Source organism: Cygnus atratus, chromosome 1 (assembly GCF_013377495.2).
Source record: "Cygnus atratus isolate AKBS03 ecotype Queensland, Australia chromosome 1, CAtr_DNAZoo_HiC_assembly, whole genome shotgun sequence".
Classification (NCBI taxonomy): domain Eukaryota; kingdom Metazoa; phylum Chordata; class Aves; order Anseriformes; family Anatidae; genus Cygnus; species Cygnus atratus.
This window is the reverse complement of record NC_066362.1, coordinates 70,206,477-70,232,211: the sequence shown is the minus strand read 5'-3', so window position 1 is coordinate 70,232,211 and position 25,735 is coordinate 70,206,477. Positions and strand designations below refer to the sequence as shown.

Sequence of the window (25,735 nt, the reverse complement as noted above, 5' to 3'; positions counted from 1 at the left end):
AAATTGTGCACTTTCTATCTAATATTGCACTTTTTTTTCCCCCCTGCTACTAATTTTGTTCTTTCCAGTCTGTTTTAGAATTTAGAAACTAGAACAGTTCAGATGGAAGGGATCTTCAAAGATCAAGTCCAACTACATGACCGCTTCAGGGCAAAAAAAAAAAAAAAAAAAAAAAAAAAAAAAAAAAAAAAAAAAAAAAACAGAAAAAAAAAAAAAAAAACGTCACTAAGAGCATTATCCTAATGCCTCTTGAACACTGACAGGCATGGGGCATTGACAGTCTCTCTAGAAAGCCTGTTCCAGTGTTTGGTCACCTAACAGAGAAATTTTTTCCTAATGTCCAGTCTGAAAACGTTCCCTGTCACAGCTTTGTGTCGTTCCCTCGCATCCTGTCACTGGTGACCAGGGAGCAGAGACCGGCACCTCCCTCTGCACTCCCCTCCTCAGAGAGCTGCAGAGAGCAGTGAGGTCACCTCTCGGCTCCTTTTCTCCAGACAAGGAAACCCACGTGTCCTCAGCCTCTCCTCACAGGACATGCCTGCCAGCCCTCGTACCAGCTTTGTTGCCTTCCTCTAGACACTTTCAAGGACCTTAACATCCGTTTTATATCGTGAAGTCCAGAACTACACACAATATTCAAGATGAAGATGCACCAATGCTAAGTATAGTGGGAGACTCACCTCTTTTGGCTGGCCATGCTGTGTTTAATACACCCCAAAATGCAGTGTGCCCTCTTGGCTGCCAGGGCACACTGCTGCCTTGTGCTGAGCCTGCTGTCAGCTGGCACCCCCAGGTCCCTTTCTGCTGAGTTTTCTGCAGTCTATCTCCTTTTGTTCTTTGTCCCTCACATAATACCATTATAAATTACTTTAGTGTACCGTACCTTTTACAAATAAATTTCTTAATAGCTTTTCAGAGATCACCTTTCATAGAATATTTTACTAGTTTTCTGATGTTAGTTTCTTCTAGGTTATGTTTGAGCAATTGCCAGTTCTTGAGTAGACTTTCCATACAAGACTGTCATGTTTTTCTTCCTGTCTTAGGTGAAATTGAAAAAACAGTCCCTACCTTCTCTGTAGGGAGCTATCAGAGCTTCTTCTTTTGTGTGAAAATGGAGCTATTACTTTCTTCTTTTTTGTGAATCCGTGTCAATCTAGGGTAATTAAATGGACTTGGAATTTGCACTTTGTTGCCTTTTTTTCTTGCTTTAAGCATTGTTTAAAACAAAGCAAGCTGTATGCTGAAGATGAGGACCCACAAGTTCTTTAAAAAAAAAAAAAAAGTTACATTGATTCAGCAGATTATCTTAAATTCCATAAATAATAGGTATTAGAGATTTTTTGCTCATATTGTTCAGTACCTTTCAGATGAGAGTATGGTTTGTGAATAATATCTTTATTTTAATTTCCTTATTAAGGACTATAGGCAAGGAAAGAACTTTTGTTTATAATTGTATATAATCTTTGAAAAATTTTTGAAGATTTACTATACTTATAAAAGGTGTATGTATTGGTGTTTAATCTTATACTGTGGTTTATTTTCTTCTAAAAGTGTTTCTTAAGATTGGGAAAGGCAGTTATAGAAGTCTTGTAGATGGCATAAGTTGTTCTTATTACAATAAACTGGTATAATTGCTGCAGCTTTTGCATCCACTGTTTTATTACATACAGCACTGTATTACATGGAAACACTATTATTTCAAAAATAGTTATGAAGTTAGATGTGAAATATATATGACGTAGAATCTTATTTGCTTCTTACAGGATCTGGACATTTCAGATCGGAGCTGACTCCCGAGAAAAGAACTTAGGGTGAAGTTTTTTTGTAAGTTTTTATGAATCTTAAATTCACTCTGGGAATGGATTGAAAAAATTGAGCTATTTACTTTTATTTTACATATCTTATTTTGTGCAAATCAGTGTTTGACTTTTGTAACGTTTCCTAATGTGCTGTTCTCAGTTCTAAGTCTTGAAAACTTCTAAAGACACTTTGGGATAAATGAATAGATGAACAGGAAAAGAAAATTCTGTTTGTCTCATCTAGTGCTTGACTATAATCACTTTGTTTGACTAGACTCCTTGCAGGTATTCTAAACTTGACTGTATATATGGCCTTAAAGAACATGATGTAATGCTTAATGTAGATGTGCTTTTGGGTGTGGTTGTGTCCTCCTGAGGCCTCCCAAACTAAATTTTTCCATGATTCCTTGAATATATTCAACTGTACTTCATTTGGGCTGTGGAAAAGAGTCTTACACAGGCTGTCATATTTTCTTAACAGCTACATAGATTTCAATTGAATCAGTTGTAATATAAGCAACTACTACTGTAAAATAGGTGGCTTTGCATCTGATTTCTTACTTCATTATCTTTTTATTAAAAAAAAAAAAAAAGTTTTAAGCCAGTGCTGGGATTGCAACGAACCTCAGTTACTGGGAGTAAGTTCCTGTGACCTGTTCTGTGTTGTGTTCTTCCGCTGAGCCCCCTTGAATGTAGCAGGGATCAGTTAAAGGACAGGATACACTGTATAATCAAATCCAGGCACCAATTGCTGTATTATTGTGCCTTTCATTGATGAAGTGCAAACTGATTCATGGTGGTGGATATTTCTTACATCCCATTGTATGACTAAATACACATTGGCATTTTGTTTATATCTATTTTTCACGATCTCATGGTGAAGGTAGTACATACAGCCCTTGAACATTTTTGTATGGAATGGTATTGTCCATCTGATTGAAGGATAAAAGGGCAGTTCTTTTGATTAAAAGAGCAAAATACTCTGGTTTCAGCCTCAGCCTATCATCTTTGATGTAACACATTCAGTCAACAACAGTCCCTTCTAAACATTCTTTGAGAACTGGCATGTACAGATACACGTCTGTAGGCCTACAGAGATTTAGATGCTCAACCATAAGGAAAAGAAAGTAAGCTTTCTTTTTCTCATGTAGCATTAAATTAAGCCTTGCATCTGTGATCTCCTGTTGTGTTGTACTTATATAGGACACACGTTTTTCTATTAATTTGCTTTTGGCAGCAGCTCATTAATTTGAGTAATATTAAATTATACTTTCCAAAGTCTTTAGCTTTCTTTTTCTGGAAATTTTAAAGCTGTTTGCCTTTTATTGTGATTAAAAGTGCTACCAGACTTGGGAGGGGAAAAAAAAATTGAACTGAGAAGCATAAACCCCCCTACCTTTCCAAAAGTAGAAAATTTAATTGAATTTCCATTTTTTTGGGGGGGACATTTCATTATCTGAAGAGACAAAAAGCTTGTATTTCTTCTTAAAATATCATCCTAGTGTTTACCTTTGATTCCAGCCAGAAGGCTTAGATACCTCATTAAATACTTGTAGCTTATTCAAAGTAATGAGTACTCAACTCGAGATAGCATATTTCTTAATAGTAGAAGAGTTTTGAGTATCTCTGAAACAATTACTAATTTATTAGTCATGCTTTAGGAATAAACATTGAATTTCTCATGGAAGTCTTGTGTAAATTTTTTTTTAATTCCAACATCTTTTTTCTTAAAGATCACATTTATTGCAACTACTAATACAGTCAAAGTTTTCAAATTGAAAAATGGTCATAAATATTACTCTGGTCTTAGGTCCTCATGGTGTTGTTGATGTTTGCCTCTGGTTAAGTGTATACTTTGCTTCTTAGAAACAGATGATAAATACTGAAATTTTAATGCAGAATGTAGGAGCTGTAATGTGCTTTCCTGTTTAAAACAAGCAATACTGAATTATTTTTCTGTAATGTTACTGTGAACTCTTTATTGAATAAATAACAAACAACTAAGTGAATGTTAACCACATGGATCATGCTATCTTTGTAGGAATTTTTTCCATTCAATTTTACTGTATAGCCAGCTATACAGTAAATCTGCAGAAGCTTTTCATTACAAACAACATACTGCTATGAGGCAAATTACAGAATTGGAAATTACAAAAATAAAACACTAAAAGGATTGAACTCTTCAGCGATTTAAAGAATTGAGCATTATTGCATCATGTAGTTTCATTCTTTTTGAAGAAAAAAGTGAAAAATCACCTATATTTCAGTACCTTGTTAAACCTGTGATTTGTAGGAATTGATACCTGACAGAGATACCAGAGGAATTTGGCCTTAAAACAAGGAATGAGCAAACCCCTCAGAACAACCCCCCACCCCGCCAATTCTGCTAGTAGCACTTGTTTAGTTTGTTTTGACAGTGGTCTTTGGTAATGTTTATATTGTTCTTCATACTGTGTTCCTGTCCATAGTAAATGAAATACTTTTCTGTGATTATGATCTGAGTGTTATTAAACAAATTGCTTTCAGCGCTGAGATCTCAAGCAGGAGTGAAGTAAGAAATTAAAATTTTCTTAAAACAAACAAAAGCCTTTCCAGATAGTCTAAAGTTACTTTAATTTCCAGTTTCCAAACATTCATATTCTGGTCTTTTTGGAGATGTGTGCCCTTTGGGGATACGTATATTCTTTAATCAGAAATTTCTAACACATGACTTAGTAGCTACTCTAAGTTGTTAAGATACCATATGCTTATTGTGGAGTTCTAATGGTATAGATCAGGAGAAGAGCAGAAAAAGAGGTTGTTCTCATTTTAAAATTGCCCATGGGTGTTTGGAGTTTTTGCAGAAGAGCTGTGAGAAGTTAACGTGAGCTGGTTTGAAATTTTTCAATAAGAAGTTTATCATCTGTTCTGCTCTTTGTCACAGCATCTGTGATGCTTTCTATATGTATGCTTTATAAATGTATATATGTAGTATATATGCTTTCTAAATGACTATTTTTTTTGCTTCTCGTACATATCTTGGATAGGCTTTTTGGAGCCTGCAGTTTCGGCCAAAGATTTGTTCTTCAAATAATGCGGTCTATGTTATGTCCGGTGAAGAAACAGCTAATAAGCCTGTCCTAGATTGAGCACATTGAATGAGTCATTTAGTAAGCAAAAACAGGCAAGTAAAACTGATATGTTGTCATAGGTAGGGGTTAACCACCAGCTGTATTTGCCAGAAGTAAAAATGCTGCAGCCCCACCCTCAGCCAGCTCCACGCATACTGTTCTGACAAAACAAACAGCAGTATGCTCTGTAAGTTGTTTCTTTAAAATGTACAAAATTCTGCAAGTAAGATAACTACTTACTCAAAGTTACTGACTAGGTAGTTGTGTCCAGGTGAAGGTACCTGGCAAAATTAGCGGTGTCTGTTACTGAAGCAAACGTATTTGATTTATCAGGTAATAAATCAGGACTTGATTAATTTGAATTCTTACTGATCAAAGGTAAACTTTTAAGTGAATGAAGAATCTTTTTGTTCAATGTTTGGTGTCTCTACCACTTCTGGATATGAAGAAAACTGAGATTTCTGGTGGGATTACAACAGTCCTTCTCCTAACAGCAGGAGAGGGGAAGATAGTCTTTTTTCTGTTATTCTTTGTGAAAGACCACTCATCTTCCTGTGTATAAAAACATGACTTTGGTCTGTGTGTTAGGTAAGTGCATTTCACAAAGTTCTTGTGACATATGTTAAGCTGATGGTCAAGCTTGGGTGGCTGCATTTTGTATAGGAAAGCTTGCAAGCATCTCAGATATACATATCTGTCTGTATTTGAATACATTAATCATGCTTTGTTATCTGTCAGTCGTAGAGAATGAAGCCCTGAGCAACCTGATCAGTGTTGGCTCTACTTTGAGCAGGAGCTTGGATGAGATAACTTGCTGAGGTCCCTTCTGGTCTAGTTTTGTATATTTTGAATATTGTATGATTTGGTGATTACAAACCTGGTCATAAAATCTAATCTTTACTGAAAATGAAGTGGCTTACATTTTCGTAATCCATGGGAAGTTTTTTTCTTTTCACAGGAGTGTGACTCTGGGGAGCTTCTCAAGCTTTGTAGGACATGACTGGAGAACTGAAATGTTTTGGAAATGGCCTGGGCTATGTTACCTACTGTGCTTTTTCCAACCGTAATTTCTATGAATCTGTAATTTTGAGGTTGATTTCTTGTTGCCCAATTTCACAGTTACTTAATTCCAGTATCAGACATACTTTAAGAGGCCACATTTAGTCATGGTAAGAGTGTGTGGGTTGTTTTTTTTAAGTACTTCTTTAGATTGTCAGTACTTAATGTATTCTTTCCTATTTTGATGCTGCAAATAATGTTCTTAGTCTGTGAGAAAGGAAAAGTTTGATATCCCATCTTAAAATAGCCTGATTTAAAAAATGCTTCTACTAAAGGTGTTGCAGTTCACTGTCAAGCCTTAGGCTAGTTATGCAGCTTATTAATACCAGCATTGTGTTTCCATCACAAGAATAGGGAGTAGCATTGAGAAATCGTATATTTGGGGATACTTTGAGCATTGTTATCAGCTAAGCTTGCAATGAATTATTCAAATATTTTTAGAGCTAAACGAACATGTACTTTCAAGGTTGAAAGACTCCTAAAAGTTGGCTTGATTAATTTTTTTCAGTGTGGTTCTTAAAGTATTGGAATGGTCCTGTTTCCTACTTCTTTCAGAAAGCACACTTTTATGCAAGAGGTAGCATTTTTGGAAAGACAGTATCTCCCAGTGATAGCTCTAGAAAAATCAGAGAATCAGAATATCCTAAGTGGGAAGGGACCCAAAAGGATCATTGAGTCCAACTCCTGGCTCCACACAGAACCACCCAAATATCAGACCATATGTCTGATATTATCATATGGAGCATTGTCCAAATGCTTCTCAAACTCTTGACAGGTTTGATGTCACTTCCTTGGGGAGCCTGTTCCAGTGCCTGACCATCCTCTCAGTTAAGAATCTTTTCTTAATATCCAACCTGAACCTCTTTGACGTAGATTCATGCCGTTCCCTCACGTCCTGTCACTGGTCACTAGAGAGAAGAGATCTATGCCTGTCCTTCTGCTTCCCCTCGTGAGCTGTGGGCCAACATGAGGTCTCCCCTCAGTCTCCTCTCCTCCAGGCTGAACAATCAAAGTGACTTGCCCTCTAGACCCTTCACCATCTTTGTAGCCCTCCTTTGGGCACCCTCTAATAGTTGTATGTACATATATTGTGGTGCCCAAGACTGCACACGGTACTCAAGGTGAGGCCACACCAGTGCAGAGCAGAGTGGGACAGTCGCTTCCCTCGATGGGTTAGCAATGCTGTGCTTGATGCACCCCAGGATATGGTTGTCTCTTTTAGCTGACAGGGCACACTCACTCATATTCAACTTTCCATTGACCAAAACCCCCAGGTCCCTTTCTGCTGAGCTGCTCTCCAGTCTCTCATCCCACAGTTTGTACATACAATCCAGGGCTGCCCCATCCCAGGTGCAGGATCCAGCACTGGCTCTTGTTAAACTTCGTATCTTTGGTGATTGCCTAGCTACCCAACCACCTTCTCCGTCAAAACCAAACAAAGACCTTTGCAGTCCTTAAAAAGACTAGTATTTCTTATAACCAGAAATGAATATTGGACCATATTCTATTTTAATTTAACCAGATCTATCTACTCACATTTTAAGTGTTGATTTAATAAATTCATCAATAAGAACTTGAAAATAAATTTGTTAAAATTTGAAAGATGTATGTTTGAATTGATATTTTTGTAGTAATGTTTCTCAACAGTGGATATAAACTGTAAGTGTCCACTTTTGACACTAATTTGGAGATATAAAACCTTTTGAATTCTTCTGTTTGAGTGTGTTTTCACAGTGTTACGTTTCTCCAGATCATAATCTATTTTAACTGAAATAAATTAAATTTGTATATGTTTTGACACTTTATAAAAATTTTCTTTGGATTGTCCTTCATTCATATATTATGATTTTTTATTAAGAGCTTATACTTATACATGGCTTTTCATGGAAGTTTATAATATCTTGAGTTACTTTCATTAGCTGAGTTACTCTGCATTTTTGCAAAAGGAATGGCAGTTTAACTATAAATATATCAAAATGCCACAGAATTCAGGGCTAAAACTCAAAAATGCCGATCAGTTTGTAAAATCTAAATCAGCCCCTCCATGAAACATAGGGAAGGACCTCTGTGGTAACAGAAAAATTTCCAGAAATTCACCACAGGCTTTTTCTAAACTGCAGTTTGTGCTGATGCTGCCAGACAGCTAAGAAAAAAAATGGGAAAAGCAGGAAACATTTTTGAATTTAATCACAGTACTGATTTGGTAAAGCAGCTTAGAATAAAAATAAAATAAAATAAAATAAACAACCTTTGTTAACATGAGTACAGAACTACAAAGTACAATGTAGATTTTGATTCCATTAAATTGGCTCACGCTCATTACTAGTGAAGAAAATTCTTCATTTGGAATCTGATGGTCAGAAATCCTGCTTTTTTTTTTATTATTATTATTATCCAGATGAATTAGATTATCTGTTGGTTTCAGTACCATTTATTGAGGTACTGGGGTCTCGACTGCAAAGCTTGAGAGCAGTAGACATAACTTTTAAAGTAACTCTTCCTATTTTTCTATCTTGAAAAGCATTTGCTACATTCTTATCTTGAAAGATCTTCAACAATATTGGTTGGCAGTGCTTATCTTTTCCCTTGAAGATTTTCAAATTCCATCTCAAAAATACAAAGTTTTGTTACTTATCTTGATCAATAAAAAGATGCTTCTTAAAAAGGATCTTGAAGTTCTAGCCCTTGTATTCTGAGTGAAAATATTCCGCTTTAGGTCATTTGATCTTTTGTTGAACTTGTGAATTTGAAAGATTTCAGGCAACTTGTTATAATTACTTATCTCCATGATAGAATTAATGAAAGATGGAATCTTCTTTCTAAATGAGAAGGTGGTGATTTTAGGAAGAGTACGTAGATGAGCTAGGAAGCAATTGTATCTAAGTGAAGATCTTTACTCATCTGTCATTTAATTGAGGTACAATATACGAGTCATTCATTTCTTTAGATTCCTAGTTGATATAAAATCAACATGTTTCTCTTATGAAACTGATCAGTGCAATGTACCCAATTTCCTATAGTGCAGAATGCTGTATTACTTCATGCTGATGGTTTTTAGGATTTGACTGCTATAACTTATTCTACCTGACTCTGTGCTTTAAAATTAATACTGTAACTTTTGTTTTACAATATTTTTATTGTTATTTTATAAGTAAACAGGATATTTGCTTTTGTTTTTAAATCAGTTTTTTTTTTTTTTTTTTTACTATTTTCTAGTACCATTTGAAAGATGGATGATGATGATTTTGGAGGATTCGAGGTATGTTATTTTGATGACAATTTTGATATTTAACTATTTACACAAACAGCTTTGGCAGTATTCTTTTTAAGAAATGTGTTACGCCTGGGCTTCTGTTAATTATAACCTAATGAAAATGTCAAATTGAATTAAATAGTTGCATACTTCAGTAATATTTTATTCTTGTGTAGAACAGAAATAGGGGATGATAAATTCATTAAAAAACTTTAATTGTAAATGTTATATTCTCAAGTATAAATCTTTTTAAACTAGATTTCAGTTCTTAAATGTAACTGATATTTGTTCACTAATAAACATGTCTTTCTATGCACATCAAACATCTGGTCTATTGTGCTTCTACATTTGTTTCATTTCTCTGATATTCAATTATCTAGTTGACAGCTTTTCTCCCTTTCTAACTGAGGCCTTTCTTGTATGTGCTTTATAGATGGTTTATATTTGACTCAATTCTCTGTAGTGTTCTGATAAGTAATAAGATGCATGCTCAGTGTAGTTAAATAGCTTAGAAACTTAAGTTCTTGTTCTGCTTTACACTAGGAAAATATGCCTGAAAATTTTAGTAGATAAATGTATTTTTTTTTTTTAAATAAGAGTATATAGCATTTTGTAAGAAAATAACACTTTTTCCCTGTTTGTAGGCAGCAGAGAGCTATGAGTATGGAAACGGTGAAAAGCAGACTACATCTCCTGCTATTTCTTGGGCAGCATTTCCTACAGGTATTGATTTAAAAGAAAAAAAAAATCTCTAACGAAGTTCTTAGTAAGGTATTACTGTCCTGTATTCATTGTAAATACTAGTACCCAGAAGGGGATATAAACACGATAAAATTGTGGACAGCAGTGAAAGCTAGGCGTAAGAATGTTCCAGAGTAATTATTTTGGGAAGCTGTACTTCTCAAAAATGCACTTTAAGAAATACAAGTGAGAAAGATAAGTACAGTTTATCCAGTTCAAAGGCTGATAGGCCCTTAAGACAATTAGGGAAGAAGAAGAAGAAATGGAACTGCTCAAAGGATGTTCTGAATTTTGAGCATGGAAAGTCTGTTGGAAGGTTTTTTAATGTAAAGAGACATAGAATGTTATAAACTAAACTACTTTACCGTTGTAAAACCTAACTTGGCTTCTCTAAAAGAAAAACCCTGTTTGTACCAACGTACAGGTGAATTATTAGATGATGTTCTAATTAAAAATTGTTTAGTCTTAATTTGCAAAGCAGACTGTATTCTGAAGTGTCTGATATGGTTGAAATTTTTATTCCTTGTTTGTTAACACTAATATGTGAACCAAAGCTTCTTTAAAACTTAAAGTTCTACTGTGTGAAGTTCTGAGGGAAGGGAAAATAAATATGTATGAAACTTCTTTTTTTTTTTTCTGCAGATCACACTGAAATCTAAAGGCTTTCCAAATTTAGGAAAGAATGCTATTCCTCTATTTGAAAAACATAGGGAATCTTTCCTTTGCAAAGACACAACATAGTACTTTGTCTAGTAGTTAGAAGTTAAAATATTTTTTCTGTTCCAACTTGAGTCTTCTATGATTTTGTGAAATGTATTCATTTTAAATCTCAAAATTTTCACTAGTGAGATGTCTTCAGGGTGGAAGATAAAAAGGTAGGAAATTAACTTGCTTTAATATTAGTTTACACTAACAATTTCCACAAAGTTTTAAATAAAGAAAAACTCCTATAGAATAAGTTAGATATGTATATTTAAACTATCATCAGTTATTAACTAGATTCATAATGATATAATTTAATACTGATTTGCACTTGGTATATACTCATTAGTGGTATGATGGGTTGCTAAAGGTAAATGAGAGTAAAAGATAGCTTGAATCACGCAAACTTACTTCTGAGCTTACTCATCATAGAGGCTGGACATCTAAGCAATCCTTGGGGAAAACAGTGAGAGTACTGGTGTAGCAGGAAAAGGTAAATAAAGACCTTCAGGAAAAAAAAAATTCCATCATAAATATCATAAATGTATGTTATATAATCATATATATCAATGCGATGCGATATGCAAATATATATTGTATCTTATGATATGTATGATGTAATATTAGAACAATATATCATACATTCATATATTATATAATGATATATAAACTATATATATTGTACTATAATAATTTCTAAGTGTTATTCTATTATAATTGTCTTATGTAGAATTGTAAATGTATATGGCTGAGTCCCTGGAACAGCAGGGAAATAATAAATATTTTAATGTTGAAACACTCTCTCATACTTTTGCCTCTCTTCCATAGTTGGTGTGCTTCCTTCAGTTTACCAGAGTATAATTTTCTTCTGGTAGCTACATGGGATGATTAGATGAGGCTGTTCCTGACTCGTTTCGTAGTTTCCCTAGCCATAGACTTAAAAAGAGAGACTGGCCTATCTCTGATATTTCAAATCATGTTTAGTCATATGAGAAGAACGAAGTTGTAAGACATTTTCAATGGAACACTCACTCACTTAATTCCAGTTACTAAATGTAAATGGAAATTGTGCCTATAGTTCTTAGCTAGTTCCTAAAAACCTTTCTACGCATCTTCTGTAGATTATTCTGCAGTTCTCCAATCTGTGTAACTTTACAGGATCAGCTGCAGGAGGTTGTAGTTTTTTGTGAAAACCGTTGAGTAAATGGAAGACTTTTATCTCTATCATAAGTGCACTTGACTATTTTGTGTTAGACAAGTGTTAATCAAGTGCACTTGACTATTTTGTGTATATTCATCCTAGAATAAACATTCTTATGCTACCAGAAACACTGTAAAGTAGCATGGCTTTTTATTACCATTTTTAATTTTGGTTTATATATTTCAGTATACCAAATCATTTGTGCTAAAACTTCGTACTGAAACAACAGAATAGGGTTTTCCCAGCACACAGTGGGCACCAAGACAGTTTTAAATCATTTATCTGGAAGTGGTATTGATTTAAAAATAAGCCATTCCAAGTTGGTCAGAAAATTATTGCTTCAGATTGGGTAATTTATCTTTATTCAATATTTTTAATTTGAATAAATATTCATACACAGAAACAGTTCATTCTGTTGCCATTTGTTTCAGTTACACATCAGTGATGACAATGTTTCTTTTGTAACAACAACAGCAATTAAAAATTGCTTAAGATTAACTTTATAACAGAGGGAATTATAGAAAGGACTCTGTCACTTGCATTCTGTTTACAGTCAATGACTGTAGGTTAACAACTGGTTGTGCAGCCAGTGCTGGCCAACATAGTTTTGGTTTCTATGACTATGGGGCCATTTCTGAGGATTGATGACGTCTTGGAAGAGACAGAATTTACCCAAGTAATGCAAAGTGCATCTCTCAACATACTTCTCTTTTTTTTTTTTTTTTAAACAAAAAAAAAAACCTTTAAACTAGGAAATAAGGAGGGAGAGACTGACTGAGTGACCAAGTGAGAAAATGGTGGATAGAGTTGGCAAGCAAAGGTTCTGGCTTGATGGGAATAGAAGAGAAACTCTACTCAACAAAACAAGGCTGAAAGAGGATCACCACAAGTGTACACACAAATAAGAACATAAGACAACATAAGACATGGGACAGCATTATGGGGAAAGATCTCATGTTTCTGGGAAACAAGCACAACTGGACACCTCTCTGAAGTGACCTGTACATCAAAACACACTGCATGGGGAACAAAAGGGGAATTAGAAGTCTGTGCAGTGGGATCATAAAAACATGATAAGGATATGCCACATGACTGAAATGCTGCAATGGATACACGTATGCCTTTTAAGAAGCAAAGGCCAGGACAAGGAGTTGCCCTTGATATAGGAGAGCAGCTGGAAGGCACAGAGCTCTGTTTTGAGGGAGGTGATCAGTCAAGAACTGTCAGGGTCAGGATTAGTGGGCAGGCCAACACAGCTGACATGGCTGCATCTGCCTGCTGTAGATGAGGCCTTCTTCAGGTATCTGGAAGAAGCCTCACATTTGCAGGCCCTGGTCCTCATGGGGAATGTTAAGCACCCCAGGATCTGCTGGAAGGACAATACAGCAGGGCACAAGCAATCCAGGAGACCTTTAGTGTAAGAAAAGTATAATATAGGTTCGATAGGAGAGTATTTTTTTTTAATTATACCTTAACAGGATCTCTGACAATATTATTGCATACAAGCTATATCTCTATCAACATTCCTTTGCAATTTGTTTTAGAATTAGGCTTCTGACAAGGCCTATGTATACTTTTTCATATTTTTTAAAATATGTTGGGAATGATTTCTCAGTTTCTGTATGTTGTGTAGTCATTCGAATACTGAAAGACTTTCTTTTAATGCTCAACTAAATGGCTACAGAATTTGGTGGCTGTTATAAAGTTTACATAAGAATTTAGGAAATTAATATTTCCCTATGTCCTTAGACTTCAGATACTGGAATAGTATTTCTACTTATTTTCTAGAATAGATTCCCTTTGGAAGAATAAAACTTGGAGAAGAGCTTTTTGCAACAAACTGTAAGATAGCATCTTGAAAGATTTTAAGATTTTTTTCTTTATATTTTGATCTACTGCTGTAAACTGGTACATGTAGAGAAGCAGCCTTAAACTTCATCACTGAAGATAAATAATTTTTCTTGTGCAGACAAGGATTGCAGACTGTTACTGACCTCTGCTTCTATTAATAAACTGCATGACTTTGTCAGTTCTTACATACAAACGTATTGTAGAATATTTTTAATGTGAAGTCAAAGGTCCATAAATTATCAGTTCAGCTCTGGCAGCCATTTATATCTGCATCTTATATCAGCCTTCTTGGGTATATGACTTTTGACATACCTGTAACTGAATACATGCTCCTTTCCTTTATAATACTGTAGCTTTAATCAATGGACAATATATATTTTCTTTGGAAATTCATCAGGACTGCAGAACTACTGCATAGTTTACTTGAAGCTAAAGGATGTGTGTAGAATCAGGGCACAATACTGTGGAAGGATAAATTTTTTGTTAATATCAGAGTGGCTGTCTATCATAGCAGGTGGTGTAGCAATTGATGATGAGAGGATCTGTAAAGTGGCTTTGAGTTCATATCCATACTAATGAGCTTCAGGACTTTTACTGCAGACTAATTGCAGCCTGGTCCTGTGCACTTGAAGGTCCATTAGCTACTGGAATGCAGTCTAGCAGTTTTATCAGAGGGAAGTCTTTGTTTCGGGGGTTCTGAAACTGTTCCGTTATGATAACAGTGGTATGGTGAGCAGGAAAGAGGGAAAGGTCATCTCCAAAAGCACATTTTGAGCTGAGCTAAAATACTAATACAATTCCATCAAGTGTATATGCAAGTAGAATGAATTAAGAGAGCTTGAATTAGACAGCAAATGTAATTCGAGTTTAACATGTAAGTTCTTAATATTGCTGAAAGTGAAAGGAAGGCTTTTTACATGTTTATTTAAAAAAAAAAAGGAAAGAAAGGCTGAATGATACTTTGGAGACTTGCCTTAATTTCTTGTCTTCTGCAAGGTCATGTCTTTAGTTGAACCAGTTTAAACCAGAGGTGGTCACCCATCGTTGCTCCTCACTTCTCAGTCTTTCTTTTGACAAGTTAGGAGTTTTTCTTCCCCCTCAAAATGCTGAGCAATCATTATTGTGACTGAAATCACTGAAAACTCAGTTTGATTAAAAATCTTATTATTTTAGAATAATATAATATATAATATAATATAATATATATCATATATATATTGTTATATTATTGTTAAAATCATATTATCTGAAAAAATAAGTGTTATATCTAGTATTGGAAACCCAAAATATTTGAGTACATTAAGCATTAATCTCGGAGTCCCCATTTCTTGTTCATAACAGTTTTTTTCTTTTTTTTTTAACTTCTGTGATAAATTATTTACGTGAGCAATGTCTATACCATAATGATCATGACCAAAGGATAAATGAGGATCAGAGTCATGTTAGGTTTTCCTTTTTGAGTTAATACTTTTCATAAGCAGCTCGTCTGCTCAGTCAGAATTACCTGGTGTATTACTTTAGTTGATGTTCCATCTGTTGGAAACAGATTTCAAACTGGAGTTCAGGGTATTAAGTGATAGCATAAAACTGAGACCCTGTTGATTTTTTTTTTAAACTTTTTTTTAGGAGCTAAAAAGGTAGTCTTCTGTTATCTCCTCTGTTACTTGAACTAACAGAGTAGGTAATTGCTTTAGGAAGCTGCATTTTCTTTGTCAACAGGCATTCACTTTTGGAAGGGGAGGGAAAAGATGAATAGAATACTTTAGTGGATTTCACAGGTACCTTGAGGTACATAAAGGAAGCCTAAAAAGTCACATTTAAGATTCTGAAGAAGAGTTAAAGATGCTGTTCTGTCCCAGTCCTGTTTTGTTTTGTCCTGGTTACCTAAACTGGATCCTTTTCTTTTTGCTGAATTATTCCTCTCTAGGCTTTTTATTCAGTTTCTATTTTATGTTTTTCTCCTCTCCAACCCACTGTTGCTGCAATTAGGATCCTGATATTTTTTTGTCTGGTGGTCTGTTTTCTTTCTTCTTTTTGGTAGATAAAGGTTTGCATGTTCCTCTATCTTTACCTGAATCCCACAGCTGGGGAGGTAAAGGAGATGGGACACAGCATATCTGGTTTCAAGGAATAGATTGTCATTTTGAATGCCACTAGTTGAATGTATATGCTTGTTTGCTTTGTGTATGTGTACTTCATTAAACAGTGATATTGAGGGGCCTTGCTCAGTGATAGTGGAATCTACAGTTCACCAGATGTATTAATGATAATGAGTAGCTTCTTCTAAAGCAACTGCATATACATTTTGTTTGCACAGAAGTACTTATCTATAGCAGAAAGGTCTCTTGTCAGAAATTTCAGGTTTGCATTATCAACATGTCACTACATGATTTCAGAGAAAATGTCAGACTTAATAGTTCTTTTGTTTCATAAAATATTTAACAGACGTGGCTGCTCAGGCTGAAACAAATATTTAGTGTGAAGAACTGGACAAATGCAGTGTTGTCAATTTCATCTCTGTATAGCATGATGAGTCACTAGCTGTATTAGGAAGTTTTGTTAAGTAATATTTTAACCTTTTTCAGATTCTTAATGTAAACATTTTTTCCTCTTCTATAAAGGCATACCTGTAGCTGGCCATATAAAAGATTGTGAGATTTTGTTGTTACATTAAAAATGTATGCAAAGCTTTCTCTTCTCCTTTTTCTTAGTGTGTATCTGAGTCTGTCATAAAAATGCTCCAGTTTCTGTAGTGATGGGTTGATAATGATCCTCTGTACAGTTTTTTTATGGCATAACTGGAAATTTCTATGAAAGAACTTACACTCCAGTATTAATTACATTTAAGCTTTATTTTACTTGTTGCTACTGTGTTGTGGTTTAGCCCGGCTGGCAGCTAAACACCACACAGCCGTTCGCTCACCCTCCCCCCTCCCTCTCTGGGATGGGGGAGAGAAAAGGGAAAGTGAAGCCTGTGAGTTGAGATAAAGACAGTTTATTAAGACAGGAAAATAATAATAATAATAATAATAATAATAACAGTATTAATAATAATAATGTGTATGAAATAAGTGATGCACAATGCAATTGCTCACCACCCGCTGACCGATGCCCAGCCTATCCCCGAGCAGCCAGTCCCCCCCCCACCCCGGCTAGCCACCCCTATATATTGTTCAGCATGACGTCAGATGGTATGGAATACCCCTTTGGCCAGTGTGGGTCAGCTGTCCTGGGTCTGTCCCCTCCCAGCTCCTGCTGCATCCCTAGCCTGCTCGCTAGCAGGACAGAGCGAGAAGCTGAAAAGTCCTTGGCTTGGTGTAAGCACTGCTCTACAACAATTAAAACATCAGCATGTTATCAGCGCTCTTCTCATCCTAATCCAAAACATGGCACCCTACCAGCTACTAGGAGGAAAATTAACTCTGTCCTAGCTGAAACCAGGACATACTCTGATGTGTTTTGCTAGGTTTAAATTTCAGAAGCAGAGTTAATTTTTGAATGCGTCTTCATGTTTGTTTTTTGTTTTTATTTCTTGCTTTAGTATCTGAAGTCCATATATCTCAGAATGTTTCTCCTGATGTTCTTCTGGAGCACTCTGTGCCTTCATCCTGCCTGGTTCCTCCTGACTCATTCACTTTATCAAATGATAATGTGGCAACAGCTATTCAAACAGCCAACGTTATAAACCCAGCTGTACTTAAAGAACAGGTAAAGCAGCAATTTTTGTTTCAATATGGAAACTTTATGTATTAAATATCTTGGCATTGTATCTTTTTTTGTGCAAAATTAGATTATGTTTTAAGAACAAAAGCTGTCCTTTGGATGATTTCTGTGAGTTAGACTCTGAAGTAAAATAATTTTTGTTTCTTTAGGAGTGTGGAGTGTAAGCAAATGGTGTTTAAATCCTCTGACTGGGAGACACAGTACTACTTTGGTGTGGACTGCAAGAAAGAAGTGTGTTTAAGAGCTATTAAAATGTTAAAGACATGCTGATAGTGCCAGGGATGAATGTAGGAAACAATAGAAGAAAGGTTATTGTATTGCTGCTAAACCTGTAAAGATTACAGAATTGTCATAATTTTATGTTTTTTTTTTTCAAGTGGTTTTAGTATTAGAGAATTAACACTTTTTTTTTCCTTAATTGGAATTAATTTTATTTTTATTCTTTTATATTCAGAGAATCAGAATACTGGGATCCTTTCCACTAGATCAGGTTGTCCAAAGCCCCACCCATCCAGGCCTTGAACCCTTTCAGGAGTGGGGCATTGACAGCTTCTCTGGACAACCTGTTCCAGTGCCTCACTACACTCGTAGCAAATAATTTCTTCTGAATATCTAATCTAAATCTACCCTCTTTTAGTCTAAAACAATTACCCATTGTCCTATTGCTATGCTCACTGATAAAGAGCCTCTCCTCATCTTTCTTCTAGGCCCTCTTTAGGTACTGGAAGGCTACTATAAGGCCCCTTGGGAGCCTTCTCTTCTCCAAGTTGAACAACTCCAGCTGTCTTAGCCTGTCTTCATTAGCAGAGGTACTCCAACCCTCTGATCATCTTTGTGGCTCTCCTCTGGACTTGCTTCAATATGTCCATGTCCTTCTTATCTTGGGGGACCCAGAGCTGAACGCAGTACTTCAGGTGGGGTCTCATAAGAGCAGAGTAGAGAAGGACAATCACCTCCCTTGACCTGCTGGCCACGCTTCTTCTTTTCATGTAGCCTAGGATATGGTTGGCCTTCAGGTGCAGGACCTTGCATTTGGCCTTGTTGAACTTCATGAGGTTTGCATGGACCCACCTCTGAAGCCTGCCAAGGTCCCCATGGATGGCATCCCTTCCCTGCAGTGTTAACTGCACTGCTCAGTCTGGTGTCATCTGCAAAATTCCTGAGGGTGCACTTAATCCCACTGTCCATGTCACTGACAAAGACATTAAATAATCACAGTTATAATACAGAACACTGAGGATCACCACTCATTACTGGTCTCCACCTGGATGTTGAGCTGTTGACTGTAACTCTTTGAATGTGACCAGCCAGCCAATTTCTTATTCACTGAGTGGTCCATCTGTCAAATCCATGTCCCTCTGATTTAGAAGCAAGGATGTTGTGCAGGACAGTGTCAAATGCTTTGCACAGGTCCAGGTAGATGATGTCAGTTGCTCTTCCCTTTTTGACCTGTGCTGTAACCCCACTGTAGAAGGCCACCAGATTTGTCAGGCATAATTTGCCCTTAGTGAAGCTTTGTTGGCTGTCACTAATCACTTCTTTGTTTTCCACGTGCCTTAGCATAATTTCCAGGAGAATCTGCCACCATGGTTTTGAGAAATATTGTATATCGTGTTATTTTTTTCAGTTCTGTTTTTTTCCTGCATGAATTTAAAGATTGTGGCAGATCACAAAACTGAAAAAAAAAAAAAAAAAAGCCTTATTTGTCATCTTGATCTCCGCTTGTAGCTGAAATTCTGCTGAGAATTGATGCAGCTTTCTTTTTTTTTTTTTTTTTTTCTGATGCCAGATAGGGTAATTTTCTGCCTTAAGCTCTTCATCTACCTCCCTGACAGTGTTTTGATCAGCCAATTACTATTGCAAACAGGATGATGAAAATATGCTTTTTTTCAGCCACAACAGATCCAACTTTTTGATTTCAGCTAACAGTGAAATATGAATAATCTGTATCCTTTCTGTTTGAGCTAGGCCAAAATCTTTAGCTTTTACCTCCATTCTCTGGAAAGAGCACTGTAGATATTCCAGCATACTAAGGCTTAGGTGCATTTTTTTAAGGTAAGAAATATCTGATAGGGTAGTCTTAATGAAAATATGTAATATGCTTTGCTACTTCTGAATAATCATTCTGAAATTATGTTTTCAGGCTTTTTTTAGTTGTTCTCATATTTGTTCTGGACAGACCCATGCTTCCAAAAACCAATTTGCTGTCTTTTTAATGTAGGAAATAATACAAACTAAAGAATACAACATTATGAAGCGTTTCTAAGGAGAGAAGAAAAGTTGATAAGTCTCTTAACATTATTTTGAAATGGAGGTCAGACTTTGCCCTTCTGAATAATACTAAAGGAAGGTGGTGGGCATAAAGCTATAATATTCTTTTGCCTGTTGGAGGATGTTAAGAGAACTGTATTTTTCTATAACTCTGTCTTCAACACCTCTTGAAATTTTATATTAAACTTCACCTTTGCAAGGTCCAATGTCACCATTTTTGCAAGCGCCAGACTTAAGATTGATGTATTACTCAGAAGTAGGGTTAGCACACTGAGCTTCTCTTTGCTTCTGATAGAAGGGAAGTTGAGAGCACAAACTGCAGTTTTCTTTGTCTGCTTTATCTACTGGATCTTGTGCATCTATGTACAGTCAAGATCTCTATTCACAGAATCACAGAATCATCTAGGTTGGAAGAGACCTCCAAGATCACCTAGTCCAACCTCTGACCTAACACTAACAAGTCCTCCACTAAACCATATCACTAAGTTCAACATCTAAACGTCTCTTAAAGACCTCCAGGGATGGTGACTCAACCACTTCCCTGGGCAGCCCATTCCAATGCCTAACAACCCTTTCAGTAAAGAAGTTCTTCCTAATATCCAACCTAAACCTCCCCTGGTGCAACCATAGCCCATTCCCTCTCGTCCTGTCACTGGGCACATGGGAGAATAGACCAATCCCCACCTCTCTACAGCCTCCTTTAAGGTACCTATAGAGAGCGATGACGTCTCCCCTGAGCCTCCTCTTCTCCAGGCTGAACAAGCCCAGCTCCCTCAGCCACTCCTCGTAAGACTTGTTCTCCAGACCCCTCACCAGCTTTGTCGCCCTTCTCTGGACTCGCTTGAGCACCTCCATGTCCTTCTTGTACTGAGGGGCCCAAAACTGAACACAGTACTTGAGGTGCGGCCTCACCAGAGCCAAGTACAGGGGCACAATCACTTCCCTAGACCTGCTGGCTACACTGCTTCTTATGCAAGCCAGGATGCTGTTGGCCTTTTTGCCTACCTGAGCACACTGCTGGCTCATATTCAGCCGACTATCAACCAGTATTCCCAGGCCCTTCTCGGCCAGGCAGCTTTCCAACCACTCATCTCCCAGCCTGTAGCTCTGCTTGGGGTTGTTGCACCCCAGGTGCAGGACCTGGCACTTGGCCAGTTGGCCTCAGCCCATTGGTCCATCCAGATCCTATCCTCCTATCCTCCTGCAGAGCCTTCCTACCCTCAAGCAGATCAACACATGCACCTAACTTGGTGTCGTCTGCAAACTTATGGAGGGTGCACTCAATTCCCTCATCCAGATCATCGATAAAGATATTGAAGAGGACTGCCCCAGTACTGAGCCCTGTTATTTTGTTTGTTTTCCTTTGAATCTGGAGATGCTTATTCAGTAACCAAAAAGTCAATTATTTGAAGGTCTGTTTTGAATAAAAGGTGTTAGGGGAATGAATTAAATCATATCAGTCAATTCTGTCTTAAAAAAAACATACTGAGATGTTTCTTTTACCATCCCTCCCCGAATCTCAAGTGCTGTTGGCTTTCAAAAAGCTAGAATAAAAATGGCAGTTGAAGTTAATTTACCATCTCTTGAAGTTAATTTACCATCTCTTTTCTTTGAAGTTTCTTTGTTGCTATATAAACAAGTAATGTTTATTCAATTTGGGGGGGGGAGGCAACTTGAATTTCTGTTAATTATAATACAAAATACTTTAAATTTCACCTAATTTATTTTTGTGTTTTGCTTAAAATACAGTCTTGTTTATGTTCCATCTGTTTTCAGTTGTATATTCAAGAAGCCTGTTTCAATTTCTGTACTTGTACAATTTACTGAAATAGTATTAACTGTTGTTGGCATGTCCTGATTACTCTTATTCTCTTAGTCAAGCCCCAGTATATTGATTTCAGAAAAAAATAAATCTGTTTTTTAATTGGAATCCTTTTTAATCACTTCCCTTACCATGGCTGCTGTTTGTAGTCTGCATTGGGTGAAAACGTAAGCATGACTAATCCAAGGAGAGTTTATTTCGCTGTAAGTCTGAGTCTTTGAGACCAGTGATTTGTTTCATTTTTGTCCCTTTCTCACCTCTCTTTAGTATTTTGACCTCATTCAGAACTGAGATATCTAATATCCTCCTTCTTAAAGCCTTCTCCAAATTATTTCTTGAAAAGCTGTGGAGGAAATTGGAAGGATTGATCCGAATGCTGGTAGAATTACTAGCTACTTTTCTGTTGTTGGACCTTTCTTCTTGGCCAGCACATAGAACACGTGTGCATGGCTAACTTCAGAGAATTGTGGTTACAAATAAATAATCTTAGTGTTTATAGTTTTTAAATCTATAATTTCATTTGGAAATAAAATTTGACTTGAATGTTAAATTCCCTTTTACCATCTCCTTTAGAATCAAGTAGATATTCAAGTTGCCTCTTTGAATTTAAATGAAGACATATCCTTAGTCACATCAGCCGTTGGTACAGATGATAATGAGACAAAGAGAAAAAACGAATTGAAGAGCTGTCTTCAACAAACTGTAGCAAACCTAGAAACCAAGCTTTGCACTGCTGAAGAAGAAAAAATAAAAACAAAAAAGGTATGACTTTTTTCATATAAATATTTGACATTTATATGGAATTTAAGTATAGTTTGAGCTGTCAGATTTATAGATTTGTTTTGGGAGAAATTAGGCAAATTTAAAAGAAATTATCCAAATTCAGCAAAAATACTTTTTCTTCATGTCAGATCTTTTGCAATGAGTCTTAAGCTTTAGGAAAAAAATGATCCCCCCCCCCCCTTTTTTTTTTAAGATATAGAGAAAGATAAGATATCTCAGCATAAAGCAATGTAGTTAGTATTTATAGTGGCTCACCTGTGTTTTGGGAGTGAGCATGCGGTCACTGAAGTTGAAAGTTGATAGCCTTTGGCTATCTATATGAACATAATATATAATACTTCCTCCCCTCCCTCCTCCAGGAGTGCTGGTAACTAAATTCTTCATGTTGCTTCCACAACGAATATGGTATAGTCCTACACCAAGTAGGACTACGTGTGTAGTTATGCATCTAAGCTAGTCAGAGGTCAATGAGACGCTGGAGAGTAAAAAGGTTTAATTTCTTGTATTCTTAATGCTGTTCATTGATAGCTATCAAGATGTGCTAGGGAAGAAGGAAATGGATTGTTGGAAATGAAAATGAGTATGGGGATGAGCCAAGAATGGGAAGGCCTGGAGTGGATTGATATTTCTAGGAGTTAAGTATGGAAGAAGGTTGGTAAGGTATAAGTCTATAAGCATAGACTTTAAGAGTAGATACTGAGAGCTGGGCTGTAAATGAAGAAGAGTTGCAAAATCTGTTTCTACCCCTACAGTTGAATCAGACTTTGAATATCAAGAACTGTTCTTATTTCATCCAAAAGCAGGACTGAACTAAACATACCTGCTCCTTTTGTCCTCCTTCTGACCCTTTCCATTTTGCTTTTTGTTTGAATAGCTGTACAGTAATCTGGCAGGTTTCTGAAATAGCTTCATGCAGGGCTGCAAAAATAGTTGCTTTTGAGCAACTGAAAAGGTGCCAGCAGCTTGCCTGTAGGAATTGGTTTGGTAGGAGCAACATCTGCATGTAAAACTCTTTAGCCCTTTCTACAGCAAATAATTTTGGAGTTTAGTCAGTAGGGTCATTCTCCTTCCTCTCTCTTGGCTCTTGCAGGGGGGATACTAGCACAGGATGTTAAAATTCTAGTAATTCTGGAACTGTAGGTAGAGATCATTAGGGCTGTATGGAACAGGATTTCTGCCTTTGGAGAGAAAACATTTTCTAAAAGTATGTTTAATAGGCTTTTCAAATGCATAAAGCTGGAAGCCACTACAAATATGAAAATATTTGACTTCAAATACCTTATGCTTCTCAAAATTGCAGTTTTTGTTATGAAGTTATGATAGGAAATGGCATATCTTCAGAAATGAAACTAGTTGGAATGATGACCTGAATCTGTATTTTCACAATTCAAAAATGTTTGTAATTTTCCATATTTTATTTTCTAACCTTTGTAGGAATTAGAATATTTACTGGAAAAAAACAGTATTCTAGAAATGAATTTCTTGAAGGAAAAAAAAGAAAAGCTACTTAAATATCAAGATCGTTACAAGATGATCCAGGTAATTTCATTTCATTTCTTGTAGTATCTTGCTGTGTTCAGGGATATTTTGTGTGAAGTATGTTTCTGTTCAACAATTCCTCTGGTAAGTATCTTCAGGCCTGCTCCAGAGCTTTTTGAATTTGAAGAATTTTAAGGGTCTTCAAATCAGCCTGATTTTGACATTAGCAGGAATATAGGTTTAATAGTCTGCATCACTGTCTCTCAAATCGCATAACTGTAGTATGATCAATTTCATAGAGCACATTAAAATAAAACCACCAATTTGCCAAATAGATGCATATTTAACACTGTCTTATGTTCTAGAGTAGTTATGGCCCCTTACTTGGAAAATATTAGCTGACTTCAATATTAGTGGAGTAGTTTGTGTTACATAACAAAAAAACTGGAAAATATAATTAGATGCTAGAAAACGGAATTAAAATTGTTTCCATCACAAACATCGAGATCATTAAATACATGCTTGATGTCTCACATATATAAAATTTTTCTGTTTTACTTCCTAGAATTTATGGTAACCTATTTTTTTTGTATATGTGTGTAACATCGTACTCAAATGTTTGCTAGCTATGTTATAAAACATGTTGCCTAAAAACCTTCTGATTTATGGAGTATCAGATTGGCTAAAGGAAATCATAAACTCTTGACATTTTAATTAGTGGATCTTATTTTTTAATATTTTTTTAAATTACCTTAAAGTATTTTAATGGTACTCTTCATGCAGAAATATTTAAGTAGTGGAAATGTTACTTAGAATCATAGAATCATTAAAGTTGGAAGAGACCTCCAAGATCATCTGGTCAAACCATACCCCTACCACCAATATCATCCACTGTCCAACCTTTCCTTAAACACCCCCCTTAGGTTTGCAAATGTCCACCTGTCAGTTATACCTCTTTGTCAGACTCTACAGTTTTCAAGAATGCTAGATGAAAGGGTCATAACCTTTAACTTTGTAGAAAATATCATGCATTTCCTCTTGTTTTCTGGATATAGTCAAAATCAAATCAGAGAAAAAATGTCATGCTTCTAAGAGCTAAAAGTTAAAATTAATTTCATGAAATGAATATTGTGTGCCTTCTTTTAATACAGCTTTTAATGCCAATTACTTCTGTCTTTCTCCCTTGGCTTCTACAATACCAGGGCCAACACCTGTGGCAACACACTGAGTAAACTTGGCAGATACAAAATACAGATGTCCATCTCACTGGCATTTCTTTTTCAAGTAGAAACAGCTGACTATTAGCTCTTACTTGAAAAGCTTAAAAGCAGACTTTTGACTCTGGCATAGTTTTGGAAACTTTCAGGATAAGACTTTTAACGTAAATAATTCTGATGCCCTATACTATAGATGTGCATTGACTTCATTCCTTTTATATGAAGTTTTTGTTCTAATGTTTGGCTGTGACAATTGTCATATAAGATGGGTCTAATACGTACTATAAGTGAACATGCATTATTTCGTGGTACTTTATATTCAATAATTGACCGTTAATCACAAGTGCCGGAAGTCAGTTAATGAGTAAATCTATTCTCAAAAGCTGGTTTGGAGGTAACATAAACAAAAAGTCAGTGAGATCTTTAAACCAGTGTTGTGGTTTAACCCAGCCAGCAGCTAAACACCACACAGCCGTTCACTCACTCTCCCCCCTCCCTCTCTGGGATGGGGAGAGAAACAGGAAAGTGAAGCCTGTGAGTTGAGATAAAGACAGTTTATTAAGACAGGAAAATAATAATAACAATAATAATACTAATGATAATAGTACTACTAATACTAATGTGTATGAAACAAGTGATGCACAATGCAATTGCTCACCACCCGCTGACCGATGCCCAGCCTATCCCCAAGCAGCCGGCCCCCCACCCTGGCTAGCCACCCCTA

At 36.1% G+C, this 25,735-nt stretch overlaps 1 protein-coding gene across 18 annotated transcripts in view; it reads left to right on the top strand.

The window, feature by feature from the left end:
* CCDC91 (coiled-coil domain containing 91) overlaps positions 1–25,735 on the top strand; it is a 163,445-nt gene that overhangs the window by 17,968 nt on the left and 119,742 nt on the right. For 14 of the 18 annotated variants that reach the window (XM_035550913.2, XM_035550925.2, XM_035550922.2 and 11 more), the window contains 6 exons: positions 1,764–1,824; positions 9,185–9,227; positions 9,866–9,944; positions 17,258–17,424; positions 22,106–22,294; positions 23,750–23,854. In XM_035550913.2, the coding sequence (XP_035406806.1) occupies positions 9,198–9,227; positions 9,866–9,944; positions 17,258–17,424; positions 22,106–22,294; positions 23,750–23,854 (570 nt within the window). In that variant the 5' untranslated portion in view covers positions 1,764–1,824; positions 9,185–9,197. Of the gene's footprint in view, positions 1–1,763; positions 1,825–4,825; positions 4,963–5,261; positions 5,498–5,915; positions 6,079–9,184; positions 9,228–9,865; positions 9,945–17,257; positions 17,425–22,105; positions 22,295–23,749; positions 23,855–25,735 lie in introns of those variants that run through there. The other 4 variants (XM_035550917.2, XM_035550919.2, XM_035550918.2 and 1 more) reach the window with 4 other exon arrangements.